Raw genomic sequence first — 16,739 nt, forward strand, 5'->3', positions numbered from 1 at the left:
TGCTTCCTGGGTTCAAGCAATTCTCCTGCCTCAACTTCCCAAGTAGCTGGTATTACAGGTGCCTGCCACCACACCTGGCTAATTCTGTATTTTTAGTAGAGACAAAGTTTCACCATGTTGGCCAGACTGGTCTCAAACTCCTGACCTCATGTGATCCACCCACCTCGGCCTCCTAAAGTGCTGGGATTACAGGCGTGAGCCACCATGCCTAGCTGATCTGCTGCTTCTTAATGGGGCCTGGGGAGGGAATAAGGGAAGGAAGGGACTGATGCAAAAGTGTCTTTCTATACTTCATTTTCCACATATCTCTTGGTGGAAGAGGTAGAGACATTTCTTCTCCTCACCTTCCCTTTCTCTTCCAAGTTTCCCCAAGATGTAATATAGAGTGGGTGACACTGCAGTCAGATGGGCTTGGGCTCAAATCCCAGCTTTACCATGGGGCAGGTTCTTTAACTCTCTATGCCCCAGTTTTCTCATCTGTAAAGAGGGAATGGAGAAAGCACCTACCTCATAGAGCTATTGTATATATCAAATGAGAATATTCATGTAAGCACTTAGCATATTGCCTGCACATTATTACATACTCATTAAATGTTAGCTATCATTATTGTTAACAGTGTTACCTTTAAAATCTCCTGGTGGTTTTCAGAGGCATAGAGCCGGCCATCTCGCACAATGTCTTCTACCAGCTGCTCATAGTCCTCTGCAAAGTCAATCAAGGAGAGGGGCTCAGGGGCGGGAGCTCTTCCTGCTCTCCTGGTTCCCTCTCAAAACTTTTGTACCTCCCCTTCTCACCCACCTCCTTGGCTCACCATCATAGGTAACATAGGGGATCTGGAAGCCACGAGCGCTGTTGGCTTCACTTGTCTTGAAGTTGATCCAGAGCTTCCTGGAACGGGCAGTGAAGGCAATGGGGCGCTCATAGGTCTGGCAGGTCTCATAAGTGGTAATGGAGGATGGGGATGCTGGGAAGGCAAGCAGCAGGTCAGTAGAGCAGCAGGTCAGGCTACCCAAGCCCTCCTAGAAAGTGGGCCATAGAGCTTATGGTGAGGGGTATGGGGAAAGAGAGAGAACCATTCTGACAAAGGCTACCCCTTCACATACACACATCCCACCCCACACCCTCTCCCATTGCCCACTGGGCTCATTCACAATTCCTCCTTGATACCCGGGCACTCACATAGTGTAACACATTTGACATTTAAATGAATGGAATGGCAAAAATGCTATGATAGGAGTGATGCATGTAACACCATTGCAGTTCTGGCCCCACTGCTGGCTTTCTTAACTCTGTTCTCCACCAAAAATGTATCATTGTTGTTTTCCTGTGTTAGCTTCTCTCTTCCAAAAAGCCTCTCACTATGTTACCCTCATAGATCCCTGACTTCACTGCCTCAGTTCTTCCTGTATCAGTCTCTCTGTCTTCCCGCCTTAACCAGATTTGGACTGCCCTTCCCTGGCCCAGCTCTGCAAGCCACCCACAGTTCTTTCTCATGACGAGGACGTCCCCACACTCATCCTCAGATGGCAGGAAGATCTCAGGTACCACGATAAGGATCTTGCGCTTGGGTGGGGGGTTGATGTTCCAGATGCACTCCACGCCAGCTGGGTAGTTGCCCGGATAGTTGGGGGACTCGATATAGCCAGTGAACTCACCCAGCTCCCCACCACACTGACGATCTGCAGTCAAGTCCCAGTAGATAGAACAAGAAAGAGAAGGGAAGTCAGTGGGGAAATGAGTTGGGGGAATTGAAGAGTTCTGAAGTAGAGGTCAGACATTTATGGGAAGCCTCCATCCTAGTTCATCATTATTTTCCAAGCTCTGGGTCCATCTTCCTTCCTGCCCTTTTAGTACCTTCTCTTCTCACTTCACCTGTCTCTGCTTCCTCATTACCTGTCTCCAGGGAGAGGGTGCTAAAGGGTCCAACCTAGCAACTGGCCTTGAGATTGAGTAGGTTGGGAAGAAGTGGAAGGTGGGGCTTTCCTCCCCTTCCACCCCGCAGCCCTGCTCCCTGTTAGTTTCACACCCCTCCTTTACATGTCTACTGCTCCCAGGCCTCTTTCCTCCCTTTTCCACAGCCTGGCTTGCCACGTACTCTTGCATTGGGCCACACTGGTAGAGCCATCAAAGTCTGTGCTTGTGTTTCCTGGACAGCGGGTGCAGAAGTTCTGACGAAAGTCAGGCTGATAGGAGCCCATGGCACAGCGAATACAGCGATGGATGCTGGTGTCGTAGTAGTGCCCTGGGGAGCACTGGACTGCAGGCAAGGGAGAAAGGCAGGAATCAAGATGGTGGGCAGGTGAGAGTTACAGGGCATGGGATGGACAGGATACATTCATCTTGGAGAATCAGGAGGTCAGATACATCAAAGTTCTTCCTAGGGTATCAACCTTTCCCAGTCATGCCAGAATTTAAGCCCATGGAAAAAGAAAGTTTACAGAGTGGTTGGCTACAGTGCCAATCCTTTTCTTTCAGATGCTGAGCACAGTTCCAAACCTATATAGAAATTCATTTGGGATATGGAGAATATGCCACCAGTTCTCCAAAGTGGAGGGGTAAGTGGGACTGTTAATGATTTCTCAGCTCCCAAGCTTGGGACTGGTGGAGGGGCAGGGTGGGTCCTGGAAGCAGCATGGTATGATTGGTCAAGTAGTTGGGCCTGTTGCTGGTTTGGAGAAAATGGTGGGTCAACACACTCAGGTCCACTCTGGGAACTTGGAGTTTTTTGGGAGTAGTTGGGGTTGGGGAATCCCCCAGGGAGGTGAGTAGCTTACTCACCTTTGGTGTCACAGTCTTGGAAGGAAATGGCCCCTTCGTGCTTGGTGGTGAGGCCCCCACCACAAGGGAAGCATAGGGTCCTTCCTGTTTCAGGTTGGTAGGTACCACGTGGGCATGGCTGGCAGGGCTTGAAACCATCTACAGAGTGTTGGCCAGGTGGGCACTGACCTGCAATGAATCAAGGACCCAACTCTGATGGGGATGGTCCTGAGTCATCCCCATGGGGGTCACCCAATCTCAGGGGACAAAGGCATACAAACAGGATGTTGACTATAAGAGAGTGGCCTGGAGCCTGGGCCTGCCCTTTGGGAAATCCCATGCCCATGGGCATCCCAGTGCCCACCCTACCCCACTCTGTATTGTTTGTTCCCCTGGCACCTGCACATGTGGTGACGCTCGTGGCTCCAAGAGGCCCGTGGGCATCACTCCCAGGACAAAGGTCGCAGGAGAGCTGCCCTTCTCTCTCCTGGAAGGTGCCCGCTGGGCATGGCACACACTGCTCCGTCTGGCCGTGGTAATACGTTCCCTGCGGGCAGCTGACTGAGGGAGAGTCGGCTGTGCTAGCCACCCACCCCCCCCATTTCCCACCACCCAGGCCTGGGACTCCCCACTCCCCCCACAGCCCCCGATTTAGGGAGAATCTCTTTGTCAGCAAACAAACACAATCCTACTTGGGGGGATGGGGATAGGAGGGTCAAAGCTGTGTACAGGAGGATTGCTAGCCCCACGTGGCATCCTTCTAGATTTCAGCCTGGGACCAGGGAAGGGAGGACAGCAGGCAGTAGCATCCTGGCTGCCTCATAATTTGAGAAATACAATTGAGGCCACAAAGGGTCCTGCTCTGAGCCAGGCCCAAACTGGGTCTTTCCCACATCCCTCCTCCCCAGTAAGCTCCCTTACCACACTTGGCCCCAGCACGGTGCTGCCCAGGCCTACAGGACTCCATCGGCTCTGCTCGCTCTGCAGCTACTGGGCCCGGCTTGTGGGCCAGCTCATAATCAAGGCCTGCCAAGCGCAGCAGGAAGCGGTCCTGGTTGATGGACTTTCTGATCATCTTCAGGGATCCTTTCAGCCGCCGTTCCATTCGCTGTCGGAGACAGGGCAGCCCACAGCTGGCTGGTGGTGGATGGCCGTGTGTGTCAGGGAGGAGGAGAAAGAGTCGCTGTGAGCAGGAGGGCAGGGGAACAAAGCTGGGAGCTAGGAGGGGTATGGTAAGAGGGTCTAGCTTTTAGGCTTGGCACTAGGCAGGGTCTGCCCCTAGTTCAGGCTCCATCCCTTCCTTTTGCTACTGAGACCTGTGGTTTACCCACCTCTGCCCTCCCCTTCCAGTCCTCTTCCCAACAGGGCCCCCAGTCCCACCTGTGGTTTCTTCGGCTCTGACCTCTGCCTCCAGTTCCAGGGTGAGCCGTGTGACCTCCTTGCCTGGAGGGGTCCGGGCCCGTCGGCCCTTGCCCTTCCGAGAAGAGTCACACTTAAGGTGGATGAAGGTGACCTGGCATTCAGAGCAGGGGGCACCACCTGGGAGAGAGGGCTTGTCAACCCCAGGAGCATTCCCTGGAAAATTCTCACTCCCAGTCTCACTTCTTCACCCCAACCCAGACAGACCTCCCCAGATCTCTGACTAACTATCTCTTAATCCTGTTTTAGTCTAGGGTCCTAATTAGTTGGTGGAGGGGAATATTCTGGATCTTCCTTGGGTCCTGTTGCCTACAGCTGGTTTTTCCTCTGCTCTGCTTAGAGTTCAGGGTGCTGGTGAGTTTTTGGAAGAGATCTCACTAAGAGGAGCTGAGGGGTAAGGAGGGTTTAGTGGCCAGATAGCCAATTGGAATGGGGTCCCCAGTCCAGACCTGGCCCTGTGATTCTGCCAGCCTCCTCTGTTTTGCCTTTGTTTCGCAGGTGCAAACGACATTTGGCATCTTTGATCTTGAAGGAGACCCGTTGTTTAATGGGCATCACTGTAGCCTCTAGAGGGATGGCAGAAACTCAGCACAGTATGGGATGCCCATGGAGTTCAAGGGTGCTGTGGGGGATGTTCAGAAGCTGGGCAATAAGCCAGAGGCTTGGCTGGGGAAGTGAGATTATAAAAGCCAAGGAGATCAGATATTAGGGCAGAGGGAGTGAGAGGGCAGGGGTGGAGAATTATGACAGGGCAAAAAAGAGGATCCAGGAGAAAGGAAGGCCAGGGGATTGATGAAGAAGAAAAATAAGGCATTAATGCAAGAGAGTAGGGTGGGAACAAGGCTTCTGGGCTGGTGCTCACCATGGCAGTGGTTGGAGTTTGTGCTGTTTCCGTTGTGGCCAGCTCGGACTGGAGCAGCCTTGGGGCTGGGGATGCCACAGCTCACCGTGAAGCCATTCTCAGATTCTGAGAGAAGGAGCCTGTCACAGTTCTGACCTGCCTTCCCAACCCCCACTGGCTGGAGGAATCCAAGGGGAGTGAAGGAGCTGCCTGAATGGCCAGCCCTTCCTCTTTTCTCTTCCACAGTTCTCCAGCACCCTCCTCCCATGTACCTGGCAAAAACCGGGCCCTGGAGGGACAGGTCAGGGCACAGGTGTCCTTCTTGCCAGACCGGTTGCAGCTGAGCATGGCTTTTGAGGTTCCAGGACTGCCCTGACATTTCACTGGCTCTAGGAAGGGGAGAGAGGCCTGAGGAAATGGGTACATTCCTTTCCCACCCTCTCCCTCAGTTGGGTAATTTGGAGGAAAATAATCAGCTACTTGTATAATAATTGTTGTACCCATGGAGACTGATGATGGGATTATTCACTACAAATTTCATGTCTTTAACTCAAAATGGCTACATTCTCCACCCTTTCCCACCTCACACCTTTCCTCAACATGATACTTTATGCATTCCAGAACCCCAATGGCCCCGCAAAACTACAGTGTCATCTTCGGCCAGCAGAGGGCACTGCCCACCTGTGCAATCTTTGCCGTTCCAATGCAGCCGGCCCTGGCCTGCTGGGCAGGTACACTGGTAGCTTCCAGGAGTGTTGATGCAGCCAAAGCGGCAACCTCCCCGGTTGATGCTGCATTCATCCACATCTGGGAGAAGGAGTAGGAAGACAGAAAAACAACGATGGGGTTGGAGGAGGAGTCAGAGAGTGGGCAGTGAGTGAGGGCCTTTGGTTAGAGTTCCAGGTACCCTGAGTTATGCAAGATGAGTAAGTTCAAGAGATCTACTGTACAACAATATGCCTATAGGTAACAATACTGTAGTGCACACTTAAAAATTTAAGAGGGTAGATCTCATGTTAAATATTCTTACAATTTAAAAAAGTTAAAAAAGCATTCTAGGCACTGTAAGATGACTATTGGCTCAAACATCCTCTCCTTATCACTGTCCCCAAAGGAATGATTGAGAAAGGGCCAAGCTGACAAGCTTTTTTTTTTTTTTTTTGAGATGGTGTCTCGCTCTGTCTCCAGGCTGGAGTGCAGTAGTTTCGATCTCAGCTTACAGCTTACTGCAACCTCTGCCTCCCAGGTTCAGGTGATTCTCCTGCCTCACCCTCTCGAGTAGCTAGGACTACAAGCATACACCACCATGCCCAGCTAATTTTTATACTTTTAGTAGAGATGGGGTATCGTCATGTTGGCCAGGATGGTCTTGATCTCTTGACCTTGTGATCTACCCGCCTTAGCCTCCTAAAGTGCAGGGATTACAGGTGTAAGCCACCACGCCTGGCGAAGCCAACAAGCTTTTTAAAGCCTTCTACTCCTCCACACCAGTGAGACCATCATTTGGGAACTGAGAGTGGGGGTTCAGGGACAGTTATAGGAATGGGAGATAGGAATTTTGGAGGCAGGATGCTGTTTCCTCAGTCTCCCAGTTGTTCTTCAGACTCTTTCTTAATTCCTCCTATTTTATCACAGTGGATACAGACATGGTGCATGCACCCAGGGATGGCCCATAACCACAAGCCAACACAGGGACCTATTCAATTGGAGGGTGAAGAGGTGAGGGGGCCAGGGTGGCTGGGGGTGCAAGCTTACTAGCTTACCCCCACAGTGGGTGACACCATACAACAGGTAGCCACGATGGCAGAGACACTGGAAGCTTCCTGGTGTGTTGACACATATGTGGTCACAGGTTCGATCAAAGGAACACTCGTCTATATCTGGAAGAGCAAAGATTCAAGCCACTGAATGGAGCACTTGACCCTTGCTTAGGTGAAGGACCCAAAGCCTTGGTTTTCCCCCTTGAACTGAAGAGTCCTATTCATGTCCTAGCTTTGGGACCAGTGATTTAACCATGCCAATTCATCTTCTATGCTCACTTTACTTGGAGTCCTTAGAATTAGGAAGGGCCACCATGTGTGGTTAGGTACATCCTACTCTGCCAAGGATATTGTCCTGTTCTGCCAAGGATATGAATTGGGGTGAAATCCATCCCTCCTTGCCAAGCTGAGTGCTTTGATATGGAGCTGGTCCGCTGAGGGGAAAGGGTACCATTTGTTAATTCACAGGATGACACTGGCTGTAGAGACTGCATGGTGTCTATTCTAAGACTTTAGCCCTCTTGCCTCTTTGAAGCTCTCCCACAACAAGAACCACTCCTAAGGCTTTCACTTTTGCTGGAGTCTGCTCACCCTGGCAATTCCTCTCATTGATGAGAAGCTTATAGCCTTTCTTGCAACTGCATTCGAAGCTGCCCACTGTGTTGCGGCAAATGTGGTCACAGCCCCCGTTGTTTAAGCGGCACTCATCTATATCTGAAGAAGGACAAAATAGGATAAAAGATAATATCAAAGGCTGAGAACAAATAAGGAAAAAATCCCTCCCTCACTGACAGACATGCAAAAATCAAGGAGAGTCCAGGGCCTGCCTCTTCTGTCTCCTCTCTCTCCTGTCTCTCTCCTGTCTCTGTTTCTTCCCTGTTTAGGGGATCTGTGGCCATTAGTAGCACCCTGTCTTCTGGGATTTAGTGTTGTTTTTTTTTTTGAGACAGAGTTTTGCTCTTGTTGCCCAGGCTGGAGTGCAATGGTGCAATCTCGGCTCACCACAACCTCTGCCTCCTGGGTTCAAGTGATTCTCCTGCCTCAGCCTCCTGAGTAGCTGAGATTATAGGCGTGCACCACCACGTCCAGCTAATTTTTTGTATTTCAGGGTTTCTTCATGTTGGTCAGGCTAGCCTTCAACTCCCAACCTCAGGTGATCTGCCCACCTCAGCCTCCCAAGGTGTTGGGATTACAGGCCTGAGCCACTGTACCTGGTCCTGATTGAGTGTACTTATAAGGGGGCAAATGGGAACCAGAATCAGGCCCTCAGGGAATTGCATGGAGGAGGGAGCAGGTGGGCATTTAACCTACAGGGCTACCCTTAGTCTCCAGCTAATGACCATTCCCAGAAAGGCTGGGGGTAAGGTTATCTTTTTCCTGTCCCTCAGTCCTGTCATAAGGGCCCTGTCAAGAGCACTGAGGAGGACAGTGGGGCAGGGGGAGGGGGTCAAGGAGAGGTGGAGAGTCAAAAGAGACTCACTGAAAAGGGGCAACCCTTTAGGTAGGAGGAGGAGCTGGGAAAGAGGCCAGGCAGGGAGGACCTCCAGGAGAGCCAGTGAGGCTGGGTAGCTGATGGGGGAGGGCTAGGGGCCAGGCAGGGGGCTGGACTGGGAGAGATCTGGAGAGACTCAGGCCTGAGGCAGCTTTCAGCACTAGTAAAGGAAAGGGGGGTGGTGAATGGCTTCCTTCCTGAGGTCAAGTTCCCCAAGCTGGTGGCAGACAGGACCCAGGCTACTCACCCCTGGTTGGGGAAGGGGGCAGGGAGGGCAGCCTTCCACTTCACTCTTGGCATACCTGTCAACAGTCCTTCCCAGCAGGAAACCTCTCAACTCTGGCAGGCTGACCTGCTGCCCCAGCCTCCCCCCTCCTCTCGCAGCTGTTGGGCCAAAAGACACAAAGAACGAGCCCAGTCCTCCTTCTAGTCCCCACTCCTTGTGACCAGGGACATGGACCTAATGAATCACCATTTTCACTATGGCTACCCTTCCTTTTTCCTCCTCCCTTTCCCCTCATTCTCTCTCAGACGTGGCTAATTAAAAGGAGGGGAAACAGAATGGATAATGTGGGTAACTATACTGTAATACCAGTTTACATAAAGTGCTTACCATTTGCTAAGCAGTGTTCTAAGTACTTTTTATATAATAACTCATTTAATTCTCAGAACACAGTATGAGGCAAGCACTATGGGAAAACTGAGGCACAGAGACATTAAGTGACTTGCCCAGGATCACAGAGCTAGTAGGAGACAGGGCTGGGATCTGAACCCAAGTAGCTAGGCTCCAGCTTCAGTCCTCCTAACTGGTATCCTACTCTTCCTTTGACCAGTACAGCCTTTTGACAGGGGGAGATCATTTCCCTAGAGCCCACTGGAAAGGTCTGAGGAATGTTATGGAACGAAGGTTATGGAACACACCTGTGACCTTGTACACACACAAAGTCAGGGCTGAAATATCCTTCCAGACATAGAAACAAATGTGAATCACATGTCCATTAACTAAGAGGGTTAGGGACCCGTGGGGGATAGGAATGAGAGTAGGGAAACAAGGTGGAGTAAGGGAAGGGGCACTAAGGAACTGGCTGGACTTCTCTGCCCCTTGAACTAAGATGGAGCAGGTAGATAGGAGACAACACTTAAGCTATATCCTGGGTTCTTTATAAGAAGGAGGTTGAAGAGGTGTTATACCATAATAGGCACCCTATCTCTGGTCCCAACCTCAGCGTCTTACCAAAGGTCACTCTGATTCAGTCCTTTCAAAGTCCTTACCTTTGCAGGTCTTCCTGTCTGGCTGCAGCATGAAACCCACAGGGCAGGTGCAGTGGACACCAGTCGCTGCATCGTGGCACTTACTGTCACAGCCCCCGTTGTTGACAGCACAAGTCTCTGTTTAGGACAGAGATGGGGGATAGTAACCAGGTTAGAAGCCTGGAGGAGTCCCAGACTCGGAGGGTAATGGAGACCACGGAGGTCTGAGGGAAGGCCTCAGCTGCCTCCCTGTGCTTTAGGAGGAGCATTAAGCCAAGGGAGGCTCCCAGCCCCCTTCCTCCCATCACTCCCAACCCCCATCCCCTTACAAGTACAGCCAAGCAGTCCACTTCCCTGCCCCCTACTTGATTGAAACAAGGTGGACAGCAGTGAGGCAGGTACAAGCCAGAGCTGTCAGGCAGGAATGTGCCGAGGGGGCGAAGGAGGTGGTGGGGGAGTAGGGAGGGATAGGAGCTAAGTGAGGGTGGTTCTGGCTGCCAGGGAACTGAAGGGACAGAGAGGATTTTCTTCCTTTTTCCACTATCTCTATGGTGAGTGGGTAGGGATTGTGGTGGGACAATCTTACTGTAGGTGGACTGGAAAGAATGAGCCTGGCTATTCCTAAGACAACTGAAGAATACCCATCAATTTATCTTCCCCTTCCCCCCTGCCCAGCTGTCTTAAGAAAGATCCCACTTCCAGGACAACACATACTGGGTTAATCTACCTTCAACTCCTCCCAAACCCTCCTTTTAGTTCTAGATGGAGATAAGCTGGCTGTTTTGTTGTTTTACTTTGCTAATGGGGAGATGTTGTATAGGAGAGGAAGGGGCAAAAGAAAGAGAAAAATCCAGAGAAGGAAAAGTGTAAAAAGGTCAGTGAAAGAGTTAACCTCAGAGCTAGATAAGACCTAAATCCTTATTTTGGCTAAGTCTCTTATGCTGCTCCCTTTTAACTGGTAAGTTTTCCCTTTCACTGAAAGGTCAGAGTAGAAGGCGTACGGCTGGGTCACTCTCCCTATTTTCTGAATTCAGAGCAGGAGAAAAGACAGGTTTAAATAGTAGCTTGGGAAAGTCAGATGCATCCAAGGAAAAGCCATTAGTTCAAACAGTGAAAGGCCCTGATACAGAGACTGTGGAGATGGTGTGGACTGTCCTCTTGGGGTGACTAGAATTCTCCTATTAGAGAGAGCGAATCCCAAAGCCTCCACTAGGGAAGACAGAAGAGTGGTTCTCAGAATCAAGGGAATTGAATAAGACAAGTACTGGATGTACTGCCATCTTCTTGAATTTCTGACTCTTCACATTCAGGCCCAACTCTTGTCACCAATGCGAACAGGAAGGCCAGGGCTCGAAAAGAAGCTTAACTCTATCTATGGGTCCCTGGCCAGGCCCTGGTCCCTCAAATGCCCATGTGTGGAGCAGCCCAACCTGGGTGGGATATTCTTTGTACCATTTCCACTTTAGTCTCTCCTGAGGCTCCCAAGACTATGGGAGGAACCTAGTAGGGAACCTTGAGTTCAGGTTCCAAACTTAGCTACCCGCTTAAGAGTACTCTTAGCAGAAGAGGTCCACTAAGTCCAGGAGCAGGGGGAGGGGCACAGAGATCCTATGCCAAGGCCAGCTGGCTTCTGAATGATGTAGGACATAGGGAATAGCAGAACTGGCACAATGTCCATCCTAGGCTGACAGGAAGCTGGGCATAGCTGCCCACCTTTGCAGGACAGCATTCTCGAGAGCAGGGTGGAGCAGCAGGACCGTATATATAATCTCACCCCTTTGTTCTCAAGGTCACAATATTAAAACCACAAGTTACTCTGTGCTTTTGCTGTGCCAGGCACTTCCCAGATAGATGCTCTACATGTACTGTGTCAATCATTACAACCCTAAGGTCAATGAGGATGATTTCTGAGGATCAGAGAGGAAAGTAGCTGGCCTAAGATCATACAGTTAGAAAGTGGCAGAGCCAAGATTCAGACTCAGGTCTGCCTGAACACACATGCCATGCTCTTAACCATTATGGTGGGAGAGAATGGTGAGCGATGCGGGGACTGTGAACTAATGTGGGTAAGAACCCAAGAAAGAAGCCCCAAGGAGGGGATGGCATCTAACCCTATCACACCCCTATTTCAGGTGGCACAGTGGGCATGACGGGGAAGATGGGGGTGGCTGGGTAGAGAGGGGGTGGGGTGTTAAAATGTGGGTGTGGGAGGAGAGAGCAGAAGAGGAAGGGCAGAAGGAGAGTGACAGGAACAAAGACAAGACCAGCACAAAAGCTCCCAGGCCAGCTCTTAGGGAGTTAGGTTTCTTGTCACCCGATGGGCCCAGTGCCCAGGCTGCCAGGGTAGTTCTGCTGGCAGGCTGGGGCCCAGTCAGGCTGGGCCCAGTGGGCATGCAGTTAGTGGGAGCTCCAGCAGGTTAGCACTTCCCCTAGCAAGCCAGTGAGAGCAAGCGGAGAGAGCAGACATATTTACCATTAGAAACGGCCTGAGTGGGGATGTGCTGCTCTAGCCGCCTTTCCCCTGTTTGACATTGTAAAAAAGCTGTTTAGATTTGGGCAGGAACCACTGTGGCCCTCTGGGCCCCAGACCCCTTCCCACCCTCTCCTCCCCGCTGCCAGCCCAAACCACTAGCCCCAGATGATGAACCCTGGGACCCTTATGACAGCTTCACTCCTCATCCTATCCTGTCTGGTGGTATCCTCAAAGATGCCAAGCTCCCCTCAAGTGACTGAAAAACTGTAAGTTTTAGAAAGGGGCAACCAACCATGGGCCCAATACCACAGAGTATGCCCAGGCCTAAGCTGGGAATGCACCCTCAAGTCTTACTAACCACAAAATCCCAAATCCCAAAGGGTGCCGCCCTTTCTGCTAAACTATACTGCCCTCTCAATCTTCCTACTGAATCTGAATATTCTGACGGTCCCAAACAATGATTTTTCCTCTTAGCAGGGATGGCCAGAAAAATTAGATATAGAGTAAGGTAAAATAAGTTCTGTTGGAGAAGAGGAAGAGGAACTAGGAAAGAATATAACTGTAAACCCCAGAATAGCCTCATTTGCTCTTTTCTGCCTCATTTGGCCACAGCCCAGTGGTGGAATAGGTCTTGACTTAGAGAAGAGCTGAAGCTGAATAGGGATGTTTTCAGAAGTAACCATGTCTGGCACTCTGAACAGAAAGAAATCAGAGAGGGATTAGACTCTCACATCCCTGGTCCCTGATTCATGCATCTTTGGGGACAACAATTTCTTTTGAGAGAAATTTTGGGGATGTGTGAATGTGTGCAGGAGGTGGTGGTAGGTTTGAAAAGCAAAAGAATTAGACCTATGAGTAAAAAATGAAAGGAGCTGAAACACGCCAGCCTAAAGAAGGCAATGAGAAGACTTAAAAATGTTCTGGGGTCTTTGAAGAGTTAATTCAGAGGGAAATGTGGCAGGAGAAATTTTAATTATATAGGGACTTCAGAACTGTATTTGCAAGTCTGTGGAGCAAGTGCCTAAGGGAGCCCTGTAAGAGCGTGATCTGCTCTCCAGTTCTTGTTCCTGCAGTGAAGGGGAGAGGTCTCTGGAGAGTCTAATTCTTCAGTTAATGTCATGTCTCTGATATATATGGCTTCATACACAATGACTGGATTCACACCTCCCCATCCTCAGCATGCTGCAGCCCACCAGATGGACAGTCATTCATAAACACCTATGCCTACACTGCAAGCTTGTGCCCTGCTTGGCTAAAGACACAGCCTCTCTCCTTGCCAAATCTCTTCATTTCCCACTTCTCCAAGGGGATATCTTATCCCATCATCTTTCTCAGCACTAAAGACCTAAAGGCTGAGGGAATTAGGAATTAAAGGAATTAAATTAATCTAGGGTACCTGAAAATATATGAGATGAGGCCTAGGAATTCAGGAAGAGGGATCCAGGTATTAAGAGGGCCCCAAATCAAGGTGAGAGATGGAAGGCTGGAGTTGGTGAGGAAGAAAGAGGGTTGCTGGTGGAGCTGAGAGGGAGTACCACTGGCATATGGAGGAGAGAAGGAAATGGGGACTAGGGTGAGGTGAGCAGAAAGGGGAATTGCAGGAGGAGAGTGAGGAGAGAAAGAATGAAGAGGAAGAAGACACCTGGAGCCCGAAAACCCCATCTGTCAGTTCAGGGATAGTTGTTCCAGGAAGGAGCATTCTGTCCCACCCTCAGTTGCAGAGTGGGGACACTGGGCTTTGACAATTCCTCTCTTATCACACTAGTCAACCAAGGGCTTCTGGACAGGCCTAAGCAGATGCATTTCCCCAGCTCTCTTCCCACTTCTCAACCACAGCCTTGCTCAATAAGCAACTCTGCTAATTATTCCAAGTTTAGCAACACTTTGTTCTGGGATGAAGAGGGTGGTGAGGCTCCTGGGACAGGGTGGTAAAACCAGTAGGATGGGGAGGGGAAGAGGGTTGGGGAGCCCTTCAGTTTCTCTTAGAGTTGTCCCTCACTAGACCTGGCATTGTCTGGGGTCTTAACTCCCTCACCAGGCCCTATGTGCCCAGCACCTGGGCACATGCACTCCTCCACTTCCCTGGTTCCCAAGGGCTCCCACCCCCACCCCCATCTCAGGTAGACTGAGTTCTCCCTTGGCCTCACCCACCGATGCATGTCTTCCCATCAGTATGGAGCACAAACTTGACATGGCAGCCGCACCGGGGACCCTGCTCTGTGTCGTCACATGTGTGCTGGCAGCCGCCGTTACCATAGTTGCATGTCACTATGCACAGAGAGGACAGAAGTCTGTCAGCTTGCTCCTCCCTGGATTCCACAGTTTTCCACAATGTGGGTACTGGCCCTCTTGCCTAGTTGCCTCTCCCATACTCCCTTTTCCTCCTAGCCCTGTCCTCTTGCTCCTGAAGCCCTATACCCCTCCTCTTTGTTTTCATCCCCGACCCCACTCCCTCAACTGCCATCCCAATTATCTCACATTTACAGTCCCGTTGGTTCTTGGTAAGCTCAAAGCCAGGACGGCATTCACAGGCAATACCCCCCTTGGGTGTCTCCCGGCAAATGTGGGCACAGCCATGGTTCTTGTTCATGCAATTCATGCCTTCTAAAAGAGAATAAAAGGGGGATGAATGCTGTGTACCCCTGGATGTCTAGTGGAGGCGACTAGAAGGGGCAACTGGGGACCTAGGGAGGATAATTGGTGTAGATATTTACTATGCAATTTTATTCAACAAACATTTATTAAACTCTCACTACATGCAGGCCAGTATGTTAGGTGCTTGGGATGTAATGATGAATCAGACATTTAGTCCCTGCCCTCAGGGATGTCACAGTCTAGTGGGATTGAGGGCATGAGTCATAGAAACAGACAATATATACCCCATTATTCCTGCCTGACCCTGCCAGGCCAATCCAAGGAAGAAGGCACTGATGAGGCCCTCTCAGATAGGCAGCAGCTTAGAGAAGCTCAGCCACCTACAATTAGGAACAACATTCATCTCAGATCTGTACACAGAAGATACTCCATAGTAGTCCTAATCCCATATTTACCCCAATCTCAAGGTAATTTCCCCAGATTCTGCCCTAACAGGGTGGCTGTTCCTGGATCCCTTAGGGTGTTACTGAGTTGAAGGACAAGAGAAGGAGCTAGCTGAGTTGAGAACAGAGGATGAGACTTAGGGGCTGTTGAGGGACAGCTGGGAAGAAAAGCCTGGGGAGGGCAGGGAGGGGGCCATCCCAGGTCATGGGCTGACCTTCTGGACGCTGGATACAGGTATGCTGGTTGTCGCTGAGGAAGAAGCCTTCCCGGCAGTGGCACTCATAGCTGCCCATCATGTTGACACAGCTCTGCTGACAGCCGCCATTGCCCTCGGCACACTCGTCCACATCTGTGCAGGATAGGTAGTCAGTGGGGCCATGGGTGCAGGCGGGCTCCAGGTTGTATCCCAATACTTCAGCACCAAAGGCAGTTTTAAGAACTACTACCCCATAAGCCCAGCCTTAAGCCAGGAAGTCCTCACACCCTTGTCAGCTAATATTCCACTAAGTGAGAAGAGGCTGCCCTGAGGGCAGAGCTGGGAAGCTAAGCAAGTGGGGGACAAGGGGACCTTTGAATCTCAAATGTCACCTAGGTGAAGCCATGCCTCTCTTTCCCTCACCTGTGGAAACTGGGTGTGAGGACAGAGGACATCAGGAAAGAAGCCAGAGCAAGAGGAACAGTGATGATGGTAAGGATGGAGATTGGTCACATTGGTTGGAGAGAAGTAACTGGGGGTGGCAACTGGTTGCGATGGGCAGCCAGGGAATCTAGAAACCTGGGAAGTGGCTCTGGGTGCAGAGAGAGCTATGGCCATGGTGCTGAGGTTGGAGGTGTAGGGTGAGGAAAGGCAGCTGAGCCTCAACTTCTTGTGGGGCAGGGACCATTTCTGTTGACAGGCCACAGCCCCGTCCTTCCTCCCCTGCCCCCATGCCTGGGCTTGCTGCCATATCCCTAGCCTTTCTCCTATTTTGGTTTAACAAAACAAAGTGGCAGCTTGGCAGGGAGGGATCTGGGGAGAGCTGCTAGGCCACACCCTAGATGGTGGAGGTGGAGGGGATAGGGAGAACAGTAGGCTCTCACCCCCAAATCACCACCCCCAGGTTCAAGAGCCAGGCTCACCCTGGGGCCCTCAATTCAACATCTTGACTCCATCTCTTTGTTAGTTACTGCCCTCCCAAGTCCATGGCCCTTCTCAGTTTGTCTTGCCCACAGAGGCAACAGGTAGACTGGTTGTCAAATGGAGCAGTTAGAATCTGGGCTCCTGAGGGCCTCATCTGCCCCTCTCTTCCCATCCTCTCTACTGAGATCCTGAAACCGTTTCTTCCCCCTTCTGGCCAGGGCAGAGAGACCCAGATCCAGCTGGCTCTTGCCTGAGCAATACACCAGTTAGAAGAGCTAAGGTATACTTTACTGTGTTTTGCTCCTGTCTCTGCCCTAACTTTTGCTATTCTCTTGACTTCTCCCCATCCCTGTCTTCCTGCCCTTGCCACATCCTACATTCCATCCTTCTGTCTGCTCCCTTACCATCTAACCTTGTAGCTTTGCTACTCTAGCCAAGCTCTTTCCTCCAATTATCAGTAGGGAAACTGAGGCCCAGAGCATGGACAACTTTCTCAAGATTCCCCTAAGAGCCAAAGTTAGTACTGAGACTTTGAACCCTAACCCTAGGTAATCTTTGTCCCTTGACTCTCTCTATACCTAATCAT

The 16,739-nt window shown here is 50.9% G+C and overlaps 1 protein-coding gene and 1 long non-coding RNA gene across 6 annotated transcripts in view; one reads left to right on the plus strand and one right to left on the minus strand.

Annotated features, from left to right (window-relative positions):
- The window catches only part of LOC105723532 (uncharacterized), a 97,514-nt gene that overhangs the window by 11,488 nt on the left and 69,287 nt on the right, over positions 1–16,739 (plus strand). The window contains exons 2-3 of one of the 2 annotated variants that reach the window (XR_001108843.2): positions 1,440–1,542; positions 2,477–2,556. This is a non-coding gene — a long non-coding RNA (uncharacterized LOC105723532). The remainder of the gene's footprint in view (positions 1–1,439; positions 1,543–2,476; positions 2,557–16,739) is intronic. The other variant, XR_010336736.1, reaches the window with a different exon arrangement.
- The window catches only part of SCUBE3 (signal peptide, CUB domain and EGF like domain containing 3), a 35,483-nt gene that overhangs the window by 3,117 nt on the left and 15,627 nt on the right, over positions 1–16,739 (minus strand). Inside the window, exons 4-22 of one of the 4 annotated variants that reach the window (XR_010336735.1) lie at positions 15,248–15,382; positions 14,473–14,598; positions 14,146–14,262; positions 11,995–12,042; positions 9,543–9,659; positions 7,370–7,492; positions 6,782–6,898; positions 5,700–5,825; positions 5,291–5,407; positions 5,040–5,144; positions 4,627–4,743; positions 4,139–4,297; positions 3,680–3,895; positions 3,158–3,319; positions 2,780–2,947; positions 2,097–2,258; positions 1,547–1,680; positions 813–965; positions 624–703 (exon numbers count right to left, since the gene is read on the minus strand). Coding sequence is in view for 3 of the 4 variants with exons in the window: in XM_012461622.3 (XP_012317045.2) it covers positions 624–703; positions 813–965; positions 1,483–1,680; positions 2,097–2,258; positions 2,780–2,947; positions 3,158–3,319; positions 3,680–3,895; positions 4,139–4,297; positions 4,627–4,743; positions 5,040–5,144; positions 5,291–5,407; positions 5,700–5,825; positions 6,782–6,898; positions 7,370–7,492; positions 9,543–9,659; positions 11,995–12,042; positions 14,146–14,262; positions 14,473–14,598; positions 15,248–15,382 (2,546 nt within the window). In the remaining variant the exon portion in view is untranslated. Of the gene's footprint in view, positions 1–623; positions 704–812; positions 966–1,482; positions 1,681–2,096; positions 2,259–2,779; positions 2,948–3,157; positions 3,320–3,679; positions 3,896–4,138; positions 4,298–4,626; positions 4,744–5,039; positions 5,145–5,290; positions 5,408–5,699; positions 5,826–6,781; positions 6,899–7,369; positions 7,493–9,542; positions 9,660–11,994; positions 12,043–14,145; positions 14,263–14,472; positions 14,599–15,247; positions 15,383–16,739 lie in introns of all 4 variants that reach the window. The other 3 variants (XM_012461622.3, XM_064361137.1, XM_064361138.1) reach the window with 3 other exon arrangements.

Source organism: Aotus nancymaae, unplaced genomic scaffold, assembly GCF_030222135.1.
Source record: "Aotus nancymaae isolate 86718 unplaced genomic scaffold, 86718_ANA_hifiasm-v0.15.2.pri h1tg000040l, whole genome shotgun sequence".
Classification (NCBI taxonomy): Eukaryota; Metazoa; Chordata; class Mammalia; order Primates; family Aotidae; genus Aotus; species Aotus nancymaae.